The sequence below is a fragment of the Pleurodeles waltl genome, chromosome 9 (assembly GCF_031143425.1).
Source record: "Pleurodeles waltl isolate 20211129_DDA chromosome 9, aPleWal1.hap1.20221129, whole genome shotgun sequence".
Taxonomy (NCBI): domain Eukaryota; kingdom Metazoa; phylum Chordata; class Amphibia; order Caudata; family Salamandridae; genus Pleurodeles; species Pleurodeles waltl.
The window spans coordinates 998,380,671-998,404,879 of record NC_090448.1 but is presented as its reverse complement, the minus strand read 5'-3'; the positions used below and the strand labels follow the sequence as shown (position 1 = coordinate 998,404,879).

General features: G+C 44.1%; 1 protein-coding gene across 1 annotated transcript in view; it reads left to right on the top strand.

Moving 5' to 3' along the window:
- Nucleotides 1–15,611, top strand: part of GCHFR (GTP cyclohydrolase I feedback regulator) — a 91,548-nt gene extending 75,937 nt beyond the window's left edge. The window contains exon 3 of the mRNA XM_069208567.1: nucleotides 13,962–15,611. Within this exon, the coding sequence (XP_069064668.1) occupies nucleotides 13,962–14,124 (163 nt within the window). The 3' untranslated portion in view covers nucleotides 14,125–15,611. The remainder of the gene's footprint in view (nucleotides 1–13,961) is intronic.
- The last annotated feature ends 8,598 nt before the right edge of the window (nucleotides 15,612–24,209 follow it).

The window sequence follows — 24,209 nt, the reverse complement described above, 5'->3', positions numbered from 1 at the left end:
GGGGAGAAATGTGATGTACGCCCGAGCCCAGGAACAAAGGCATCCTCTCTCGGGATGGTCACTCCGGGTGTTAGCCCAAAAGGCGAGCTTCAGAGGGGAAGCTGCCTTTGAAAGGGAAGTAGTGCCAACACCCCTGAGGAGGATGCCCTTTGTTCTTGCAGAAAAAGTGGAGACCCGGCCAAGGAGGGAAAAATCGCCTCCAAACTGGTTTTAGTGGGCATGTGGTCCTGTCGTAACCACACCTCTCGTGTAGGCTACCAAGCTTCTGGTGACTGAAGAAGGGTCGTGCCATCTTGAAAGGGCCAAGAATGTGGCACTCTGGGATAGCCAGCTGCCACACATCACAGGAACTTCAGCACTAGGTAGGAAGGGACCCAGTAGCCCATTGCCTAGCGACTGCCTTGTCCCCTCTGGGCACTTTCGTGGAATAAGTATGGCACCCCCCGCACCTTGACCGTGAGACCACGATGGAATCAGAGAGAGGACAGAAGAATGACTGCCCTGCTGCCCTTGGACTCGCACAAAGAGTTTGCACCATCGGAAGGACTGCACATTCTGCACTTTAGGCTATCAACGTTTGGACTGTGCATGATGCTCCTGGCTTGGGAAAAAAGTTGGTTCCCAGCCCCATCCCAGAGCAGTGACTTTAAGAGTTGAAGAAGCTCAAACCAACAACTTGGTAGCCAATGCAGGAGTTTTGCCACTACCAGTCGCCGGGCACTCAAGAGGACAAATCTGAGAAAGCCAAAAGTTGCTCCCAAGTCTGCTTGACCAAGGAGTGCTATTCAAGGCTGGATTCATTGCACCCAAAGGACACTAACCCCCACCTAAGGATTTTGCTCCAATTGTTGTGCAGACTGATCAGTAGCCCAGCATCAGTTGGCCAGCTACTGCAATGTAGAGGACTTTGAGGGACCAGAATCTCTGTGGCCAAGATTGACCCTCTTCACACGTGGAGCGATGAGCAACCACAAAGACATCCCCGTCGACTGCCCCAAAACCAGAGCTTCCTTTGAGCATCTTTTGCCTGCATCCCTCAGCATCAGGACCACTCCATTGATGTCTATGGCAGCCGTCATGTAAAGTTTGGATCTTGCCTTAAAAACACTCTGGTGGCCAGGTAACTGTCCAAAGTGTCCACTCTGGCCCGTTAGACCTCTGTCCAGCCGGAATTGGTCAAACAGCCTGGGCCGGAGTAGTCAAACCAACTATTTCAAGCTTTTCAAAAGTTTCCAAAGTCTTTGTTGCTTGTTTGCATTTGCATTTAAAAGTAATAACATCTGAAACCTATATCTCCGAAACCCTCTGGTGGATTTTGCTCATCAAGAACTCAAAAAACTCATAAAAATGTAATGTATTTTTATAAGTTGGTTTCTTCTTTCTTTCGTGTGTTGTGACTTTATTTTGGTGTTTGTTGTTGGCAAATGCTTTACACATACTTTCTTTGCCAGGCCTTACTGCTTGCAGCCATAGCTACCCAGGGTTGAGCTTAAGGTGAAGTAAACAAGCCTGACTGGACCCAAAAAGGTATTTGTGAATGTACTACACAATAAGGCCACTCAGACATATCATATAGTAAACCCAAATCCTCACATCTTGGCATAATATGCATTTCCTTTCAAGTGTTCCCCAAATGTTACTGGGTGGCTAAACAGACCTGTCAAGTAATGTGAAGAAGAGTGCACTCAGCCCCCACACTGCATATTCTTTGGAATTAAGAGGATTCATCACTGCTTATTCAGATCAGCCTATGGTTTCCTCCTGTGAACTATTTCACAACTTTATTACACCTATTCATGGCTAAACGTCGGCTGGGCGAAGCTGAGGAGCCAATGCAAATTAGCACCCAGGAGCTTCAGACAGCGAGCAAGTTGCTTTATAAAAGTTACATTTCTTTAATGTAAATGAAAAATCTGGCTTCACAGTTGAATTACATTTTTAATAACTATAAAAAAGTGTTGTTTTTATTTTTAGCTGGTCCTATTCCTCAGATACAGTTATAGTATTTAATTAATATTGCTTGTTTCTCAATGGGCTGTCCAACCTTCCTACAGTGAAATATAGCTTTTAGATGCTAGTCACTGTAAAGACCTGTTAACATTACATTGCTACATGTTTTACTTTTAAATATTATGCATCCTGTCTTGTGGGCAACAAGGCCTACATAGGGGCGACATTAATATTTAAATTCAAGGTTAATTTTGACCTTCAAATGGTTTGTTTTGAGAGAACAGTTTGCAGTTTTTACACTGCTAGAGTCAGGCTACAAAGGTAGGCCTGAAGCCATGTTTACCCTGCCACTTTAGTCAATGGCACACTAGGCGCTGCAGTCCACTGATGGCATTTAATTTTCAGGTCCTGAGCACACTTTGTACCATATACTAGGGACTTTTAGGAAAGTTAAATATACCAATTAGGAGTATGCCAATTCAGCCATGTTTAAAGGGGGAGCTCAGGCACGATACTAGTGGTTAGTAGGGGTAAAGCGTTATAAAGCCATTAAAATGTAGGGTCCAACAAATGGTGAAAAATTCAGGGTGACCACGCAGAAAAGGTTGATTTCCTACACATAATATTTCTAGCTTATCACTACAGACCCCTCATTAGTTTAGTATCTTTTTCTTCTCTTTGTTATTAAAATAATGTTTATAAAATCCTCTAGGTTTTTCAGTCAAATTCTGAACTCTCCTTTTGGGTTTTAACATAGTACATATAACAGTGGCATTTCACAGAGGCCAGTCTCACAAAGGACATTCTACTAATTTGGTGTGTACATCAGATTAGCTTTTCTTCGTAAAATAATGAGATTAAGACTGAAAGGATGAGGGAAGGGGAATTTTCATAACTGTTCAGAGTATTTCTGAAAAATCAATACAATAATATAAAAAAGACTGATAGGATACTGTGGCAACAGACAACATTAAACTGTTGAAAGAAAATGCAAAGGTTATGAATTCAAAACCTACTAGAAGAATTTTGTCTCGTTTATTCACATTTCCTTTTTTTTTGTACTTTTCCCATACTGTGACCCTTAGCAGTGGACTCTAGACAATTCAAACAAACAGCATGTAGTTTTTCTTTGATCCCTCTTCCATTGAGAAGCTGATAGCGCTGATCAGAACTGGGAGGTTAAGTATCAGTAGTTTTGTCCACTGAGGGCACAGCTGTAGAAGACATATTCTCACATGGAAACTACAAAAGTAGCGGCAGTAGAGAGATCGCCTACAGTGAGAATTGAGGAGCTTTGAATGGTGAGGCAAGATAGTGGAGGGCCAAGCGCAATTGCGCAAAATGGGAATTAATTATCTCAGTAAATGTACATGCATGCAGCCACTTCTGCCTGCATCTCCTCTGACCTCAGAGGCCTAGAGACTAGTGATGGTCCAGCAGAATAGCCACTAAATCTTATCCCAGTGAGTGCTAGGTCATAATATAGGGTGACCAGATTTCAAAGCTTAAAAGTGTCACATTAAGGTGAATCAAATGCAACTTTTAAACACAATTATCCTCTCTGTTAATTAAACTGATTTCTGCTATGGGCTGCTAACTAGCACAGCAGCACATACAAATTTGCCTCCCCATTGGTTCAGTCTACCATTTCTTTAAAAAAAAAAAAAAACAGGCAATTTCCCAGGACATATTTTGAAAACTGGGACTGTCCCAGCAAATCTGGAACCCCTGGTCACACTATACATGCAGGGTTTCAGGTATGACTTTTCAAAGTTCATATAATGACCCTACTTCCGCAGAAGATCCACAACCGTTTTGGCTTGCTCACCGAAGAGAGAGTGTGGGCCACAAAGTGATCTCTAGAAGGATGGAAAATCCCTTTAAGAGATATCATGATCTTAGTGACACTCAGAATGGAGTTTAGTTTAGTTTAAAGTGAGGGCAACAATAAAACTTGCAATATTCTAAGAACACCACTAACCACAAGAACCACTGAAGCACCTGAATTAGAACATTCAGATATTCATCCTAGAAATAGAGGTACATCAGCAATTTCCAGAGGAAATCCAGAGTATGATGTGTTGCAGTCAGACTGTTTGAAAGTGGGTAGTGGAAACCAACAGTGATCCACGTTGGGATCACTGCTTTCTTCAGTAAGTGCACCTAAATCCATCCCTCAAGGCAGGTCCTTTATCCAATATGCTGAGGAAAGTGACAGGGCTGATCAATACAAAAGCCTAACAGTGCCAGTATGGGCCGTAGCTCTGAAAACTCTCTAATAGCCACATGTATCAAACTGAAGCCTTTCAGGTCTGAAGAAGACTTTCCAATGAATGAATATAATGTTGGGATCTTGGTAAGTAGACTAAAGCTCAGATTCTAATTATTTTTGTCATACATATCTGTCCCTAAATTCTTAAATTCCTTTTCACATTTACCAGTCCCCCTCTTTTGTCGAGGTTAATTTCACCATTATTGAGAAGAATGGACCTAGCAGCTCTGTGCAGGGTAATTTTATCCAGTTACTAGAATGCAGTTTTCTAGGAAGATGTTTGGGAAAACATGCAATTTGGTGTAATTCTGTTCATCCATTGTTTCTATTTCACTTCTCAAAATTCCTTTGTGAAATTGCATGGGGAAAAACACGTTTTGGAACCTCCCCTGTTTCTTGGCCCCACTGTACAGATCATCCCAAATTTTCTAGGAAGAAGCTAAGTGAATGAACCTTTTGTCTTTGAAAGTTTCGGGAAGATTCATCAAAGAGCATCAGCAAAACAAAAAATGCTCTTCCTATGGAAACTCTGACCTGTCTGTACCTACACAGTGACAACTGCCAATCTCTGAAGCTGATCTCTGCCTCCTGAGGAGTTTGCTCTCAGTTAATAGGCCTGGGAAAGCACCTGAAAATGTAATCAAACATAGAGATTTTGATCACTGCATATGATAATAGTTATATCCACAGACAGCGCTAAATATCAGTTGCTCTCACTAATATCTCAATGTGGTAAAAAATGTTAAACAAAATATTTTGACACAATTTTAACTATCCCTTCTCCCTTTAGTTAAGCAGCGTCTATCTGGGAACCCAGTTGAGTAACTGTGCAGGGTTTGGTATTGGCTAAGATTGATAGGGCTAGTGACTTATTTGTTTATGTGTCAAAATGCCCACTTGAATCTGTCAAGACAGCATTTCCTTTGGCTTAAAGTGGGACGTCTTATACATAAGGTTTGAATCTACCCCAGCCAAGCTATATTGCAGCACATGTACATCAGTTCAAGTCTAAGCTATCTTGGAACACATCACAGGTTCGAGCCTTGTGCCTGATGCAGAGCAGGTCTGCCGCGCCAGCAGTAAAATAGGTCATGTACTGGGGTTTTCTGTGTTACTATGCTTTTGGTGTAGTGTCCCAGTTTCCCTGTTTTTCATGTGCAGGAAACTGAAGAAGCATCTGTTTCGTAAATTGTATCTGATAGAGACTTCTAGTTGCAGATTCCTTACCTTAGAATTTCGCCCAGGTGTACACTGGATCTGGAGCTTTTTCTTCAAGCAAGTACCCTTTTGCGTCATTAGGTGGCGTCGGTCGGGTGATTTTTGGTGCGTTGAGGATGTCCCTGAAGAGCGGTTTCAAGTCTTGCGAGGCCTGTCACTGCATCATGTCGGTGGCGGATCCGCACCGGGTCTGTTAGTGGTGCCTGGAGCGCGAGTGCAATGAAGACCCGAAGTCGTGCTCCGAGTGCCAGGCCAATCACTTGAAGGCCTTGAAGGAGCGTTCCCTCAAGCTTATCGAGGCCCGGTGCTCAACTCTGCATCGTTACCGGTCTCGCTCTAGAGGAAGGCCACAAGATCGTTTACAGAGTCACCACCGTTCGTTGTCCTCCAAGTCTTCGGGTAAGAAGAAAAAGTAGTCGTTGAAGGCTAGGCATCCTTCGACTTTGCCCCGTTGCTCGGCTGATGCAACGCGGAAGGCACGTTGGCGCTCTAGGTCTCTGTCCTAGGAGCCTATTTCTGGGTCCGCTCCACGCCTCCCCAACTTTCCGGGAGTCAGAGCGACCCCTGCTCTATTAAAATAATTTTATGAGGCCATGCATCTCATTTTTGGGCAGGCCGACCTCTCTTTGGTGCCTTTGGGCACTGGGGGTTCGGATGGGGGCCCATTCGGGTTCCGCGCCAGTTTCTCTGGCCTTGAAGGGCTCCTCTGGATCTGCTATCGAATCTGTGCCGACGCCGGTTGTACCATCAAGACCTTCCCTGGCGCCGGTTCAGCCGCCAATGCACCCGACGTCGGTTGTGCCCAAGATCGACGTCAATCCGGGCCTGTGCTCTGTGTAAACTCAGTATGCAAATTAGGCTAATTATAATTGGCTAAGTCAACCTACCTATAAGTCCCTAGTATATGGTAGGGCAGGTAGGTTTAGGGGCCCCAGCATAGGTAGTGCACCCATAGGTGCACTGCTGAGGTGCCCAGTGTCATTTTAAAGGCAGGCCTGACTTACTGGCTGCTTTTAAATTAAAGTTACATGCAAATTCGACTTTGGAATTAAAAGTAGTTCCAAAGTCTTAAACTACCTTATTTTTACATGTGTCACCCCTAAGGTGTGCCCTATGTGCCCCTAGGGCTGGGCGCCATGTAACTATAAGCAGGGACCTTATAAAACTATTTTTATAAGCCCTGGTGAGGTAAAACAGCCAAATTGGTTTTTCCCGCATTGTAGTGAATGGCCTCCATAGGCTAGAATGGGGGGACTTTATTTTAATTTTAAAAGTCCCCTTAAGTAACAGATACCAGTTAATTAATTGTTATAATAAATCCCACAACATCCAGTTGTTGGATTTAATATAACTTGTTCAGGTAAAGAATTTTAAACTTTACCTGAAAAGTTGCCAACTTCAGCTCTGCAGTGTTTTTGCTGCTGTGCTCTGATTGGCCAGGCTGCCTTGATGAGGTGTGAAGTGGCCTGGCTCCACACAAAGAGATGTGCCTGGGGTAGGAGATCTCCCCTCAGCAGATGGTGAAGCAGGAAGGGGGAGGGCTGCCAAACTGGTCTTCAAAGGCAGGGAAGGACATTTGGAGCAACCCAGCAACACCCTCACATTCTGCAAACCCAGACAATTAGGTGCCCCCTTGATTAGATTAGGAGAGGGCAGGAGAGGGGTGTGTTAAGGATTTTTAGCCACACCAGTGGGTGGGCCCAGCCAGATGTAACCTCCAAAAATTGCTTTCAGCCATGAGTGGATTTTTGAGGGATGTTGCTCCCTGGGATTGATTTTTGCACACTTCCCAGGAAGTGGTCATCACAGGGGGAAGGACCCTGCACCTAATTGGAGAACCAGGACCCCCCTGTTTTTCACCCAGGAGCAGGGATAAAACTGGCAGACCTGCACCCACACCTCAGATCCCTATCAGATTCCAACAAGGAAGAACTACAGGAGAAGAAAGAATGCCCTGCTGGACCCCCGAACTGCACCTGGACACTGCACTCTGGAGGACTGCACCAGCTGCACACTTGGGCTTCACCACTAAAAGGACTTTACCTGTCTTCTACTGCTTCAAGAAGGGACTCCCTGTTTGCTACAGGTACAAAGGAGCTGCCCAGAGTCCCATGCATCAAGTCCTGCAAGCAGAGCCCAGCTGTCCAACGTCCAGTGGCCATTTGAGGATTCTGACTAGGTGCATTCTGGGAATTGTAGTCCCAACTCCCAAGGAGCAACTCAGAGCTTCTGGAACCTTGAATCAAGTTGTGGACGCTTCAAGGACACAAAAAGGACCTCTGAAAGAAGATCCAGAAGTTTGAAGAAGTTTGGAGCAACTCCATAGCTCCAAGCCTTCCTAGTCCATGCCCCCCATCTCAGACCAGTTGGCGGCAGGATTCGCCATCATCTGCCCCACTGGGAATCCATCACTACGAACAGGTGGGTTTTGCAGATCGTCTGTAGGGGCTACTCCCTCCCCTTCGAGATTGCTTCTCCTCCCATGCCTCCATCCTACAGTCACTTATCGAAGGATCATCTGGCACTTCTCCGCGAGGAAGTTGCAGCTCTCTTGGCCAAGGGAGCCATAGCGAGGGTCCCTGTGCCAGAAGTAGGTTGTGGTTGTTATTCTTGCTACTTTCTGGTGCCCAAAAAGGACAAGGGCTTACGTCCTATCCTAGACCTTCGGGTCCTCGATCTCTTTCTCAAAAAGAAGACGTTTAAAATGCTCACCCTAGCTCAGATCCTATCTGCTTTGGACCCAGGAGACTGGATGGTAGCATTGGACTTGCAAGACGCTTATTTCCATATCCCCGTCTTGTCTGCCCCCAGACATTACCTATGATTTGTGGTAGGTCATGAGCACCTTCAATTTATCGTGTTTCCCTTCGGTCTTACCAGCGCCCCTCGGGTGTTCACAAAAGTAATGGCAGTGGTTGCAGCTCATCTGTGCAGGTTGAGGGATTTCAGCCTTCTTCTACCTCGACGACTGGCTGTTGAAGGCGGACATGTCTCAGAAAGTTGTCTCCCACCTTCAGACTACGGCGAACCTCCTGCACACACTGGGGTTCAATATAAACGTGCCGAACTCACACCTGACTCCCTCTCAGATGCTCCCTTTCATTAGAGCTGTTCTGGACTGTAGGAAGTTGGCTCTGTATATACTATCTCAAAGTGAGAGATAGTGTGCACAGAGTCCAAGGGTTCCCCTTAGAGGTAAGATAGTGGCAAAATTAGATAATTCTAATGCTCTAAATTGTGGTAGTTTGGTCGATCAGTAGGCTTACCAGAGGGTAGTGTTAAGCATTTGTTGTACACACACATGCAATAAGTGAGGAACACACACTCAAAGACTTAACTCCAGGCCAATATTTTTTTATATAGAAAAATATATTTTCTTAATTAATTTTTAGAACCACAAGTTCAAGATTTGAAGTAAATACAAGCAACGTATTCAGCACAGGTAAGTTAGGAACTTCGAATTAGAGCAATAGCATACACACTTTTAGTAAAAATGGCAATAAGGTATTTTAAAAGTGGACACTTAGTGCAAAAATCAACAGTTCCTGGGAGAGGTAAGTAATGGTTAGTTTGTCAGGTAAGTAAGACACTTACAAGTCTGAGTTCTTGGGCATAGGCAGCCCACCGTTAGGGGTTCAAGGCAACCCCAAAGTCACTGCACCAGCAACAAAGGGCCGGTCAGGTGCAGAGGTCAAAGGAGGGCCCAAAACACATATGCGCCTATGAAGAACAGGGGTGCTCCGGTTCCAGCCTGCCAACAGGTAAGTACCTGCTCCTTTGGAGGGCAGACCAGGGGGGGTTTGTAGAGCACTGGGGGGAGGACACAAGTAAGCACACAAAACACACCCTCAGCTGCACAGGAGCAGCCGGGTGCAGTGTACAAAGCAGGCGTCGGGTTTTGTATTAGAATCAATGGAGGGACCCGGGGGTCACTAGCGGTGCAGGCAGGGCACAGGGGGGCTTCTTGGGCCAGCCACCAACTGGGCTAGGCAGAGGGTCACCTGGGGGACACTCCTGCACTGAGGTTTAGTTCCTTCTGGTCCTGGGGGCTGCGGGTGCAGTGCTTGGTCCAGGCGTTGGGTTCCTTGTTACAGGCAGTCGCGGTCACGGGGAGCCTCTGGATTCTCTCTGCATGCATTGCTGTGGGGCTCCAGGGGGTCGTCTCGGGTTACTCACGAGGTCGCAGTCGCCTGGGAGTCCTCCCTGTAGTCGGGTGCAGAGGGTGAAGTTTCACGCTTCCGGTGGGAAGAGTGAAGTCTTTAAAAGTTGCAAAGTTGTTGCTGTTTTTGAACTGAGCTGCTGTTCACGGGCGTTTCTTGGTCCTTCGGGTTCAGGGCAGTCCTCTGAGGCTTCAGAGGTCGCTGGTCCCTGTCGGATGCGTCGCTGTGCAGGTTCTTTGCAGGGCTTTTTCTTGTTGTAGGTTGCAGGAATCTGATTTCCTAGGTTCTGGGGTGCCCCTAAATAATGAATTTAGGGGTGTTACACCCTCTTTGTGCCTCCTTCCTGAGGGGTGGGGGGGCATATCCCTAATCTTATTGGGGGAATCCTCCAATCTCAAGATGGAGAACTTCTAAAGGCTGGGATCACCTCAGCTCAGGACACCTTAAGGGCTGTCCTGACTGGAGGTGGTGATTCCTTGTTTTTTCTCCTTATCTCCTCCAGCCTTGCGGCCAAAAGTGGGGGCAGTGGGCGGAGGGGCGGGCATCTCCACTAGCTTGGATGCCCTGGGGTGCTGTAACAAAAGGCATGAGCCTTTGAGGCTCACCGCTGGGTGTTAGTTCCTGCAGGGGGAGGTGAGAAGCACCTCCACCCAGTGCAGGCTTTGTTTCTGTCCTCAGAGAGCACAAAGGCTCTCACCCCAGGGGGGCAAAAACTCATCTCAGTGGCAGGCTGGCACCGACTAGTCAGTCCTGCACTGAAGGATTGGGTAAATTACAGGGGGCATCTTCTAAGATGCCCTCTGTGTGCATTTTGTAATAAATCCAACACTGGCATCAGTGTGGGTTTATTATTCTGAGAACCTTGATATTGAACTTCCCAGTATTCAGTGTAGCCATTATGGAACTATGGAGTTCGTTTTTGACAAACTCCTAGACCATATACTTAACATGGCCACAACTGTACTTACAATGTCTAAGAATAGACTTAGACACTGTAGGGGCATATTGCTCATGCGGCTATGCCATCACCTGTGGTATAGTGCACCCTGCCTTAGGACTGTAAGGCCTGCTAGAGGGGTGACTTACCTATGCCACAGGCCGTATTTTGTGTGCATGGCACCCTGAGGGTGATGTCATGTCGACTTTGCCTTTTTCTCCCCACCAACAAACACAATATGCAATGGCAGCGTGCATGTGTTAAGTGAGGGGTCCCTAAGGGTGGCACAACACATGCTGGTGCCCTTAGAGACCTTCCCTGGTCATAGGGCCCTTGGTACCACTGGTACCTTTTACAAGGGACTTATCTGCGTGCCAGGGGTGTCCCAATTGTGGAAACAATGGTCAATTTTAAGTGAAAGAACACTGGTGCTAGGGCCTGGTTAGCGGGGTCCCAGCACACTTCAGTCAAGTCAGCATCAATATCAGGCAAAAAGTGGGGGGTATCTGCAACAGGGAGCCATTTTCCTACAAAACCACAGTGCAGTTTTGGGCCTATCCTCCCGAAAAGAGAGTTCAGGATATTCAGGCTGATTCTGATATTTTAGCCTCTATCCTGGGTTTCGGTGAGAATGACTCTGAGGCTGCTGGGCATCATGGCCTCCTGCATCCTGCTGTAACACATGCCAGACGGCCTATGTGGGCTCTGCAGTGGGACTTGAAGTTCCAGTTGGCGCAGCATCAGGGGAATCTCTCCAACATGGTCCGGATCTCAGAGAGGTCTGCTAAAGACCTACAGTGGTGTCTTTCGAATCATGATTGGGTCAGAGGCAGATCCCGCTCCCTTCCCTGACCAGATCTGACAGTAGTGACAGACATGTCAGTCCTGGGATGGGGCGGCCACATGGGATAGGCGGAGATCAGAGGCCTCTGGTCACCGGCAGAGTCTGGACTCCACATCAGTCTTCTGGAGCTCCAGGTGAACAGGCTTGTATTAAAAGCATTCCTTCTCTCTCTGAAAGGGAAAGTGGTGCAGGTGTTCACAGACAACACTACTGCCATGTGGTACTGCAACAAACAGGGCGGAGTGAGGTCCTGAACCCTTTGTCAGGAGGAGCTGCGCCTCAGGTAATGGCTGGCACATCAGGGCATTACCCTGATGGTTCAACATCTGGCGGGCTTTCTGAACTTCCGAGCAGACTAACTCAGCTGTCTGTGCATAGCTGATCACGAATGGCGTCTCCATCCGGAGGTGACGCAAGGTCACTTTCAGAAGTGAGGAGAGCCTTGGTTAGATATGTTCGCCTCCGCAGAGAACGTGCAATGACAGTTGTTTTGTGCGTTGGAGTTTCGAAGGCGGCACTCGATTGGCGATGCATTTCATCTCGAGTAGAACTCTGGCCTCCTTTACGCCTTCCAGCCTATACCACTTCTCTCCAGAGTTCTGAAGAAGATCAAGAATGGCCGGGCCCAAGTAATCCTAGTGGCTCCGGACTGGGCACGAAGAGTATGGTATCCAGAGGTACAGAGCATGGCCACAGATCCTCCAGTCAGACTGCCCCTTCAGGAGGATCTTCTGTCACAGCAGCAGGGAACGGTTCTCTACCCGAACCTGTCCAATCTTTGCCTTAATGTGTGGAGATTGAGCAGTGGCAGTTGATGGCTTTTGACCTTCCCTCTATATTCTGTGATGTTATCTTGGCAGCCAGGCATCCCTCCTCCAACAGTATACACCTGTCATTGGCATAGATTTGTGGCATGGTGTACCAACAAATCTGTTGATTCCCTCTCTGCGCCTCTTTCTGAGGTTCTTTTGCCATCACCTCTGCTTGTAGAATGAGTGAGCTTCAGGGTCTTTCTTCAAAGCCCCCTTTTTTGCCTGTGCACCCTGACAAAGTGGTGTTACGCACTAGGGCCTCATTCCTTTCCAAAGTTGTTACGCCTTTTCATGTAGGCCAATCCATCACTTTTCCTTCTTTTTACGCACCCCCACGTCCTTCTCATGAAGAGGAGAGACTCCACCGCCTAGATCCAAAAATAACGTTGGCGTTCTACCTCAATGGTACTAAAGATTTCCGGGTGGACGATCAACTCTCTGTTAGATATGTGGGTACAAAGAAAGGGGAGGCAGTGGAAAAGCGCACCTTCTCACAATGGGTGCTACTTTGCATCAAAATGTGCTACGCTTTGGCAAAGAAGCAACCCCCTGAGGGCTTGCGTGCTCATTCCCCCAAAGCAACTGCTGCTTCCTCAGCATTAGCACGCGGAGTTCCTGTCCTGGATATCTGTCAGGCAGCAACGTAGGCACCCCTGCACACATTTACAAAACATTACGGCCTGGATAGTCAGGTCCGCAGAGACAGCTACTTTGGTCGTTCCGCCCTGCAGGACCTCCTACTATAATCTTGGTTCCCATCCCACCTCCGAGGATGGCATTGCTGGGGAAACTATTCTAAGGTAAGGAATCTGCAACTAGAAGTGTCAATCAGATGAACAAGTTTCTTACCCTCGGTAACGATTTATCTGGTAAAGACATATTCTAGTTGCAGATTCCTTACCTCCCCGCTTGCAAACTGATTTCTAATGACAGGGATTCCCCATTCAGAGCCTTATCTCTGGCGCACCATTTTCAGAGTTCTTCATGGCTCTGTGATTTGGCGTGGAAAGTTGTGAAAAGAAAATGACGTCACCACGCAGAGGTGGTGTCTACGTATGACTCCCGATCGTCAACACTGCGGCCACAACTCCAACAACTCCCGCAGAGTCGACAGGAGTCATCTAACGACACGCAAGGGTACTACTCTAAAAAAAAAATCTCCGGATCCAGTCTGACGCCTGGGGGAAATTCTAAGGTAAGGAATCTGCAACTAGAATATGTCTCTACCAGATAAATCATTACCGAAGGTAAGTAACTTGTTCTTTATGTGCATTGGACCTTTGGAACAATGGTGTCTCTGCAGGGGATGAGACTTAGTTGCAGTAGAGGAAGGCCTTTACAGACTTTCGTTATAAACTATGGGTTTTTGGAATACAAAGATTAGCACTCCTGTAGTACTATTTTACATACTCTTGCATGCTTTGTGCATTTGCCCGAAAACAGTGAGTTAGGTATTCCAGGAGTGATACACAAAGGCATTAAAGAGTCATAAAAGAGAACTCCTTTAGCACCAGTTCCCATACTCATAAATGCTTTTGTGAATCTGCCTAGATGTTTTATATATTCCTTTGGTTTTGTAACATTTATTTGTATAAATTCAGCTTTTGTGCCCATAGTTGAAGTATCTTTTGATCCTGTTTTTACAAGGCTCCTTACGCATTCCAAACCTGTTTGCGTTTGTCTTTTTTATATATTGTTTACAAATTGTGCATGGAAATGAAAAGTATGATCCTATCATTTTCTTTACATATTATCTCTTTCTCTTTAGCTCAGAGTATTATGTAGACGATCCTCCTCGCGTCGTCCTGAACAAGCTGGAAAAACTGGGTTATCGATTTGTTAGCATGACAGGAGTTGGACAAACACTTGTATGGTGTCTCCATAAGCAAGAGGACCCACCAATAAGATGTATTCCCAACTCTTATGATTGATTACCAATGCACCAGAACTACATTAAAGCTGATGGATTTGTTTATTGTGTCCAAGGTCTAACCAATATTCAGAATATAAATGGTGGAAAAAATTATGGTAAAAAGAGAATGCCTATATAATGGTTATATGAACTCAACAAGTAAGGATAGTAACATTTCTTAAAATAACCACTGTTTTAGTAGGCAGGCAAAATGGAGGCTAAACATTAAAGACTGCCTCACATCAAGTGGCATATTTTCATTAGAAAGAAAATATTGTATACATTATATTCTAGAGCTCAATTTACGCTTTCCATATTAATGCTTTGAGGAACTGTTAAGCAAGTATACTGTCACGTTCTTATAAAAGTCACAAAGGACAGGTGTAGTAGTGACCCATGTTACCTGAAGAGAACGGTGCTTTGACACCGATCCTCTAATTATCAGAATTCTATTACTTAGAAGTGGTGTGATCCCACCGTACCAGCATTACCTTTCAGACTCTGCCCTTGAGTACCCAGAAGGCTCGATAACACACTTAACAGGGTTGCATTTGCTGTTCATTGGACCTCACAATTAAACTACTTGATTTTCACCATAGGGTATCACCCAGAGACAAGGGTATTTGGCCACTGCCCATAACTGGTGCTCAGCTCAGTTTGGGTTTCGTGGTTTAGCTGAAAAAGGTCTTGCTGATATCATTAAAACCAAGGAAACCTGATATGTAGAACTGTTGCATAAAGAGAAGTAAACATGCAACGAAACAGAAAATAATTAGATCTAAACTGAATGCCAGTGGTTAAAAAGGGGTTAAAACCAATCCGCTAGCATCCTTTTAATAAGAGCTTATCAAGTACCCAAGTTCATAGGGGAGCTCCTGAAGAGGGACCTTAGGACTTGCCTAAGAACTTTAGTCTAAAGTCCCCATACCAGAGAGTGCACAAGAACCCAAAATTAACACATTCCAATTAGCAGGGGTTGTAATGACATCAAAGTGGAATTGGTCTAAAAAAATTGAAAGCCAATTTCAGACATGCTGATACAGTCAATTGGCGAAGAAGCGTTGAGAACAAAAAGCATGTTATGAAGACTATGAAACTTTGTGGCTTTTGATAAGATGAGAAACCAATAGTTTTTACTATTTTATTAAACTTTATATATAATTTCATATTGTTCTTACTGTGTCCTTATTTTTTAAAATTGAGTTTGAAGGAAGAGATGGCCCACTTTCGAAAGAATTATCCATGCACAGACTTGAAATTCCTATTTAATTGACAAATACATTCTTAAATATGCCAGGAACAAGAGCGATGACTAGGTCGACTAAGAACTGCAGGCTGGGGTCAGTCAATGCCATCATTTAACACCACATTTTTTACATTCTTGTTACAACACAAAGTATAAAAGCAGTACCATAAGTCGTGAGATGGCAACCTGCATATTGATTGTACAAATAGTCCTAAAAATGCTGTAATAAAGTATTTGCAATTTTACATTGAAATGTTCAATGTCATGGCGTTGTACAGTTCATTTCACAGAAGATATAAAAGACACCATACAATCGAGACATGATTACCGGTAATTCTAAGGCTAGAGTGACTTTCTTGTATTTGTCTTCGTCAGGGATGACCATGATGACCATGAAGAAGACTGTGTGCCTTGAAACACTTTCAATTGCAAGTAAAATACTGTATTTGATTTAACGTAGGCCACGCTGTAGCTCTGTCAGAACCGGTAAAGTCAGGTGTCCATGTGCACAAACCACATCTAAAGGTCTTTGATAAATCCATGTGATTACCATACGCTATCCTGTTTGAGAGACTTTTTGTATTTGTTGTGGTAAACTCCACTACAGCTTCTCACCAAATCAAGAGTCACCCAGAATGACGCCAACTGACCTAGTGTAAATCTTCTGGGAGATTTCACAAACCTTTCTCGCGTTCCCAGGTCAATGCATGAGTTCTTAACCCATGCCAGGTATTTCCTTTTAATTCTGGGACCTGGAGTTCCAGTTTACTAATGGCTTAAACCGGACCTTCAGAAAAGCCTGACCTGGGTGGCCTACTCAGGCATGGAATTGGGAAACTTGAGAGCGCTGTTCATCCTCGAATACATTGCAGCAGTTTTCTAAAGATTTGTGCAAAAGTTGTTTGAAGGAATTTACGGGATCAGGAACGAAATACTGAATAACATAAGAAGGTTCTATGTGAATTCATACACAGGCCAACAAAAGTTGTCTGGAACTAAAGGATCATGACTAGGTTGGAAAAAAGGGATCTAATCAGAAAGAAAGAGCAGTTTTAGTTAAGGGTCCCCTTTGTGTCACATGACCTGGCACTATAAAAAAAAGTCTGTTCTTGATGGTACAAAACTTTTCACACCTGGTCTCCTAGTATAGGAGGTTTGGCTACCCAAACGGTGATTAATTATTTTTTAGCACTGGCAGTTTAGTGGAAAACAAGTTTAACAACTCCGATAGGAGTTGACCGTGCTAACAAGTCTGGCTCTATTATTGACAGATTAATGTGCTCCAGCATTTCAACTCCGGAGCTTAAGTTGAAGATGCCTTTTGTGTGGATGTGTAAAATTGTGTTTGTCACGAGGATACTGCACAAGCTAGGAGTGTGATATCTGCTTGGTGCAGAGAGGTAGTGCGATATTTATGTGTCGAGAAAAACTGGACCTTTGCTGTAACTGGTATTTCTCTAGTGGAAGGGGTAGTGCCCTTACAGTAATGTGAAATTCGGTAAGGATGGGTAGTAAGTAATATGGAGTAAGTTAGTAGCAAATTAATATTTTAAATGAGATGAAAACGGTATTTATAAAGTGCGCAGCTACTCAAGAGTGCCCCTGCGCTGTTTGTAGTTATTTAGGAGGAGGGTTGCTAGCCGACTAATGAACCAAAAGTCAGTTCTGTAGTTTCTTGTGTGTGTGTGTGTGTGTGTGGGTGTATATATATATATATATATATATATATATATATATATATATATATATATATATATATATACACCCACACACACACACACCCTTGGGCTTAGAGGGATCCATCTATTACTGAAGTGCCCACACCTCCCTTATTAATCTGAAGGGAAACTGGTTTGATGGTCTCCCAACTCTCAAATTTGTGTTAATGCCACAGGGTGGTAAAACTGGATGGTTAGGACGTCTACCATTGGCCAATTAGCCATTTTTGAATATTCAGAAGCCAAAAGGTGCTAATCTGTGGCACTCTAACATTATATCACCCCGAGTTGAAACTCCCTACAGTGCAAATCTGACCTGCTTGCTCGCTTACCAGAAGATTCTCCAGGTTAAGAAGGACGGCCTCTGCTCTGCCCCGTGGGGCTGCATCACCCTGCTGATTCCCAGCATGAGAGTCACACATTGCTGCTGTGTCTAGAAGTCCCATGTAGATGGTTTAGTAGCTAATTGCCATAGAAGATGACTAAGGAGGAAGCCCTAGTGTGCCTGGATACAGCGTACAGGAATGCTCAGGAGGCATTCGCTGTTTCTCCCCGCCCTTACACAGGTTGCCCAGAATTTGTCTGCAATAATTACATCTGGCCCAATACTAGAAATAATTAAATGTTCATAGCCCCTTTATTTTTGCCACAAGGTGTGGAATTGCATATTGATGATTGAGTTCTTTCCTCTGCAGACATCTCCTTAGTTAACTCGGTTTAAATGGAGCATAAATGTAAATATGAAATGATGTGCTTTCTCTTTACCATGGTGTATGCCATATAATTAGTTCGTAGATTTGCAGGTGCTTTCCTCACCTGGGCCCACAATATTCTACCAGTTCCAGCCTGTCAGACTTGGAGTTCAAACAGACTCAGACTTTAGATTGGGTGCAGCAATAATTTGCTCAACAGGCATCAGTAATCGGGGTGTGCTATTGTCCATGCTGGGGACTAAAGTTTGTATGTTATCCAATTTCTATATCACTTCGAGGTCAGAGCGGGTGGTAGAATATTTTGGAAATGACTCGGAATGCACTGAACGAGGGCCACATGTATCAAGCCTTTTTGCGGTCGCAGACGGGCCGATTCACGGAATTGGTCAATTGTGACCACAAAAAGCATTTTGGTATGTGTCAAACCCAAACTGCCATTCAGTAGCATGTTACTGAATCACAATTTTGCTTTGTAACCAAATACCGATTAAGTCTTTGGGAGGGGCGTCCCTTCTAAATACCGAATTGGAATGGAATGTATTATTGTTTTGCGACCAAATTCTGGCTGCAAAACATTAGTAATTTACAGACTACCAGAGTTTATTGGTAATGTGTTTGCAAATGGGAAAGTCTTTCGGGACCCTTTGCATTGGTGAATGTTAAAAAAACGTTTGTTTAAGAGAAAACAGTAGTACAGCCTTTTCTTTTTAAATGTATCCTGCTTTCCTTTAAGGAACAAGGGTTGCGTTTCTTTTTTTTTTTTTCATTTTTTTTTTTCAGACTGCTTTATTTAAAAGCAGTCACAGATTTGGTGGTCTGCTGACCTCAGTAGGCCACCATCTCGGTGATGGCAGCAATTCCAAATGGGTTGCAAATTGCACCATACCTCATTAATATTAATGAGGTAGCTCAGTTTGTGGCTCACTTGGAATCGCTAAAGGAAACTATGAGTTTCATCCATTAGGAAAAGTGATTTCCTAACTGCATTTAGCTGTATATCGCAATTAGGTAATCTCTATTCCTAATATTGATACATCTGGCCCCAAATAAGGCAGAAAAATAACGTTGCTGCACCAGGAATGGTCGTAATTGCTTTCCCTGTTTGAGTTAAAATACTAAGTGAAGGGCTAGGTGTCTGAAGTCTTCTTTTCAGTCACAAACTTGTTCAAATTCAATATGTATTTTTATAATGTATCAAACCCAACTTGCAATTTGGTGATATATTACTGAATCTCAATTTAAGTTTGCGACATAACAATTCTGTAATTGTAAAGGGCATGTTTAGGGTGCCTCTCCCAAATACCAAATCATAGAATTAAGTGCTAATGTTTTGTAGCCAAAATACAGTCTGAAAACATTCGCACTTTACCACCAAGTCAGAGTTGCTGGCAACCGATTTGCAATGAGAATGTTTTAAACATTATTAAGAGCGGACAGAACTCACATGCACCACTGCCTACTCTTAAATATAATTGAAACATTTATTTTTTTAATTTTAAAACCCAATCTATTTTCCTTTAAAAAATGCATAAAAAATGATTGCTTTATTCAAAAGCAATCACAGACGTGATGATCTGCTGACCCCAGCAGGCCACCATCCTGGTGATGGCAGTGAATCCTAGTAGGTCACAAATTACAACCTAACTCATTAATATCCATGAGGTAGGCCGAATTGCAATCCACTACAAATTGGTATTTGCAAAAGAACCTGTTAGCACATAAAACGCTTTGCAGATTACTGCATTGGTCGAAAAAAATACTGGCCGCAAATTGTGACCAGTATTTTGTGACCAGTTGTAAATACATCTAGCCCTTAGTCTTGAAATGTGGGAGGACTTGAAAGACACCTGAACATGTTGCTGAAGGTAGAGGTTCATTAACAAACATTGAGGTGTTGATGGAGGTTCAGAATTGAGGTATATTAGCAGAGCAAGCTCTTCTGTGCTCGTTATGGCTATTAATAGGACGAGCACTGTGAGGCACAGTGTAGAGGTGCATTAGAAGCGCAGTCTGCTGCGTTTCATAGAGGAGATGCATTGGGAGAGCTGTCTACCATTTCCCATGACGAAGATACATTCGCTTGTAGAGTTTTCTAAGCTTTGGAGGACAGTGCTTGATAGCCAGAACTCTGCAAGTCTTGGAGTGGATGTGCGCTGGAAGAGCTGTCTGCAAGCTGGAGATGACTGTACCATGATGTAGATACATAAGGGTTAAGGAGCTGGAGATGCTCTTTCAGCAGCAACTTTTTAGATTCACCAAATGGCTTGCCCTGAAGAACAAGCATTGGCAAAGCCAATAGATATCCCCTATGTGATTGTGTTTTAGAAATGTTGTACACCAGTGTGGCTGTTGTTCAGCATGGCTTAAGGTTAGTGGCATGGAGTGGGGTGGGTAGACTGGAATAGGGTAGATTGGGGGTAGGGTGGTGTGGGGTAAAGTGACATAGAGTGAAGTGGTGGTAGAGTGGGATAGAATGGAGCAGGATGGGCTGGGGTAGATTGGAGTGCTGGAGCTGGGTGGGTTAGCATGCTAGATTGGAGTGGGGTGGACTAAATAGGTGGTAGAATGGGATAGAATGGGGTACATTGGAGTGGAATGGGCAGAGATTGGACTGGTGTGTTTGTGTGTGTGTGTATATATATATATATATATATATATATGTTCGATGGCATGTGTAGCTGCAGATACACATGCTGTGCATTATCCTGCCATCTGGTGTTGGGCTCGGAGTGTTACAAGTTGTTTTTCTTCGAAGAAGTCTTTTCGAGTCACGAGACCGAGGGACTCCTCCCTTTCGTCTCCATTGCGCATGGGCGTCGACTCCATCTTAGATTGTTTTCTTTCTGCCATCGGGTTCGGACGTGTTCCTCTTCGCTCCGTTTTTCGAATCGGGAAAGTTAGCTAAGCATCAAAAATTCAACGGTATTGTTTGCGCTCGGTACCGGTTTAGTGTTAGTATATCGACACTGATAGTAGAAGCGCTCCGGCGGCCCTTCGGGGCTTCCACTCTTCAGCGGGGCATGGTCGGCCCGACCGCCTCCATCGTCGAAACTAATGGACCGGACCCCCTTCCGCTTCTGCCCGAATTGCCAAGCCAAGTATCCTTATACAGACCAACACTTGGTCTGTAATCTGTGTCTATCACCGGAACACAGGGAGGATACTTGCGAGGCCTGTCGGGCATTTCGATCGAAAAAGACCCTTGTAGTGCTTTTTCTCTTGTCTAGTTTCTAAGCACTAACATAACACACTAGAAATGCACTTGTGAGGTCAAAGAAGACTTTTATTGTTATTTTATTCTTCCCCAACCACAATGTTTATGAATGAATGACGAATTAGTAGCTTTCAAGTCCGCGTTAATCAAACAAAATATATCAGTTTGCAATATACACAGCAGGTTATATTTATAAGATATTGAATGCAAAGCAAAACAAATACTTCACCGTGTAGGAACTATTTACAGCTACATCTTTCTAAGGTCTGCAAGCTGATGACCCCTGTCAGCCGCGAGAAAGAGTTTCATCTACCCACACGGGATGCTGGCAGCTGGCGCCAAGCTCCAGCACGAGGTCCGGCAGATTCGAATCTGACTCTCTGCAGCCTGTTACATTCGTTACAAAGGTGTGCCCCCTCCTCTCAGAACTGGGAAACTGAGCAAGCCTTTTGGAGACTGGCCAGGTCTCCAAGACTACTCCTGTTCCCAAGCTCAAGCGAGGAAAAAACAACACCCATGTACTCTCTCTTATCATGTCTAGTCTACTGTGAGAAAAACATCTTGGTTCTCTGGTGCAAAAACACAGCTTGGAAAAATACAGCTTGGATTCTCAACTGCAATGTCTAACTCCACGTTAAAGGCAATGGGCAGCTAACCTAAATATCAAATGCAATGTCATGTTAAAGGCAATAGGCAGCTAACCTAAATATCAAATGCAATGTATAATATCATGTCAAAGCCAATAGGCATCTAAGCTGAATACAAAATGCAATGTCTTATATCATGTCAAAGCCCATAGGCAGCTGAGCTGAATACAAAATGCAATGTATAATATCATGTCAAAGCCAATAGGCAGCCAAGCTGAATACAAAATGCAATATATAATATCATGTCAAAGTCAATAGGCAGCGGAGCTGAATACAAAATGTAATATATGATATCATGTCAAAGCCCATAGGCAGAATATCTAATAGCATGTCAAAGTCAATAGGCAGCTAAATTGAATACATCATGTCAAAGCCAATAGGAATGCAATGTCAAAGCCAATAGGCGGCTAGACTGGATACAGCATGTCAAAGCCAATAGGCAGAATACAGAATGTAATGGCTAATGCAATGTCAAAGCCCATAGGCGGCTCAACTGAATACAGAAAGTAATGGCTAATGCCATGTCAAAGCCAATAGGCAGAATACAGACTAATGCAATGTCAAAGCCCATAGGCGGCTAAACTGAACAAAACATACAATGTGCTACTGGTGAACATTGAGCAACTAATATGCGCAGTAGTGAAACACAAAGTCATTGGTCAAAACAAAATTTAACAAATGGCAGTACATTCCGCCCTTTGACCAATGAATTTTTGTTTCACATATCTCTTGTTTCAAACAAACACAAAAAACAAAAAAAACATCAGCACAAAAAAAACATTATGATCAAAGCAATCCCTGTAAAGCAATAGAAGTGAATTAACACATTGATCTCATAACTTTTCACATCAGATACATCTACATAGAAAAGACTGGGCAATTTCTATACTCTGAATGAGTCTCTAATTCAACAGTGTTAGCAATTTGATGTGGCATGAGTTCTGCTCATGTAAAGAGGCACGGTCCACCTGAAAGGTTTGCTGGAAGATAAGCAAAAGTCAGAGTTCCATACGAGAGGGAAAAAAAAAAAACACAGCTTAGTTCCATTGGAAGAATGCAATCAAACAAGTTGAACTTGAACTGAAGGCGCAGTTTGCGCAAAATGGATCCATGGTGCTGGCACTTTACTCAGCCAGGTTCAGGTTGGGGATTCGGTCCCTTCCCCGACCCCACACGCACACACCGGAAGGGGGACCACACAGCACACTCAGGGACAGTGGTGAAACGTGGTAGGATCTGCAAAAGAAACAAGTATGACTTTTCTTGCAAATAACATTTTTCATTTAAACTGCACCCTTCCTCTTTCTTTCCCTGTTTTATAATCAGCAGGACGTTTTTGAGGCCCTTTGTTACATTCTCTGCAGGTTCTGGAGGGTCACTTGGGGCTTCAGCCCACACATCAGCACTGAGGTTTTTATCTGCTGCACCACAGCTTCCCTTTTCTTGCACTGTCAGAAGGGCTGGGGCAGACTCATTCTTTACCAAACCTCCATTTACTGCATTTCTGTCAAGTTGGGCCATTCTGTCTCCAATTTGTATGAATGAATCAAATTCTTTTCTAGGTATCAGCATAATTTCGATTTTTCCTTGGTAATTTGCAACAATCACTTTCCCTAAAACCTGATCAATTTGCCATTTCTGTTCTGGTAACTTTCCTCTCCCCAACTGCTCTGTGACTGCTTGCATGACAGATTGCTTTTGTGCGTGCTGCACAGTTTTTATCAAATCTAGGGGAATGTGCATCTCTCTCATCTCTGCCCACCTGTAAGTGGCTTTTTCTCTCAGCTGTTCACATTTCTGGGGCACCCACTTAGCCATCCCCACTAAGGCAGAATTCTGGGTGTACACTTCTCTCTCTGAATTTTTCTCATTAACATCTGCAAGGTAATTGAACCAGTTAGGTGCTAAAACATTAGCAATGAACCAAAAATCAGCGTAAAAATGACACATCTCACGTAGCTCTTGCTTTAAAATCTGACACACATTATACAACGCTGTTCCTTCTCCTGTGCCAGAAAACAACATTTCAGTCAATGAATCATTAGTAAAACAAACCTGCTTTTTATCTTCAGTGGACACGAATTCAAATGGTGCACTCAATTTCACCAGTAATTCTTTTACCTGTGGTACTCTAGCCCTGTCTTGCAAGTACCAGATCCATTGTATGATTCTAGCTAGGGGCACTATTTTCTTTCCTTGTTCTTGATTTAAATGTACATAAGTATTTCCTTCTTGCACTGCGCAGAAACCTAAAGTCTGCATTATTTCATTTGCCAAATCACAAGCGCGCAACTGCATATAATTTTTCACAGTGACCATATACAAAAGTGTTAGGATTTCACTCAAATGAGGGCTATTCTTTTTCCAAAAATCAAACAAGCTAATGAAACTCGGGGTGTCTTGCTCTAAAATCCTTCGTTTTACTTGTGCATTTTGCAACGGTAACTCGTAAATCACATTCTGGTCTCTCTCGTCCGTGTTATCAGTTAAGGAATGCATTTTGTCTGCCAAAAACCCTGGCTCACACGAAAACTCAGTGCAGCTCGGAGCTGTCTTAACCCCCTCA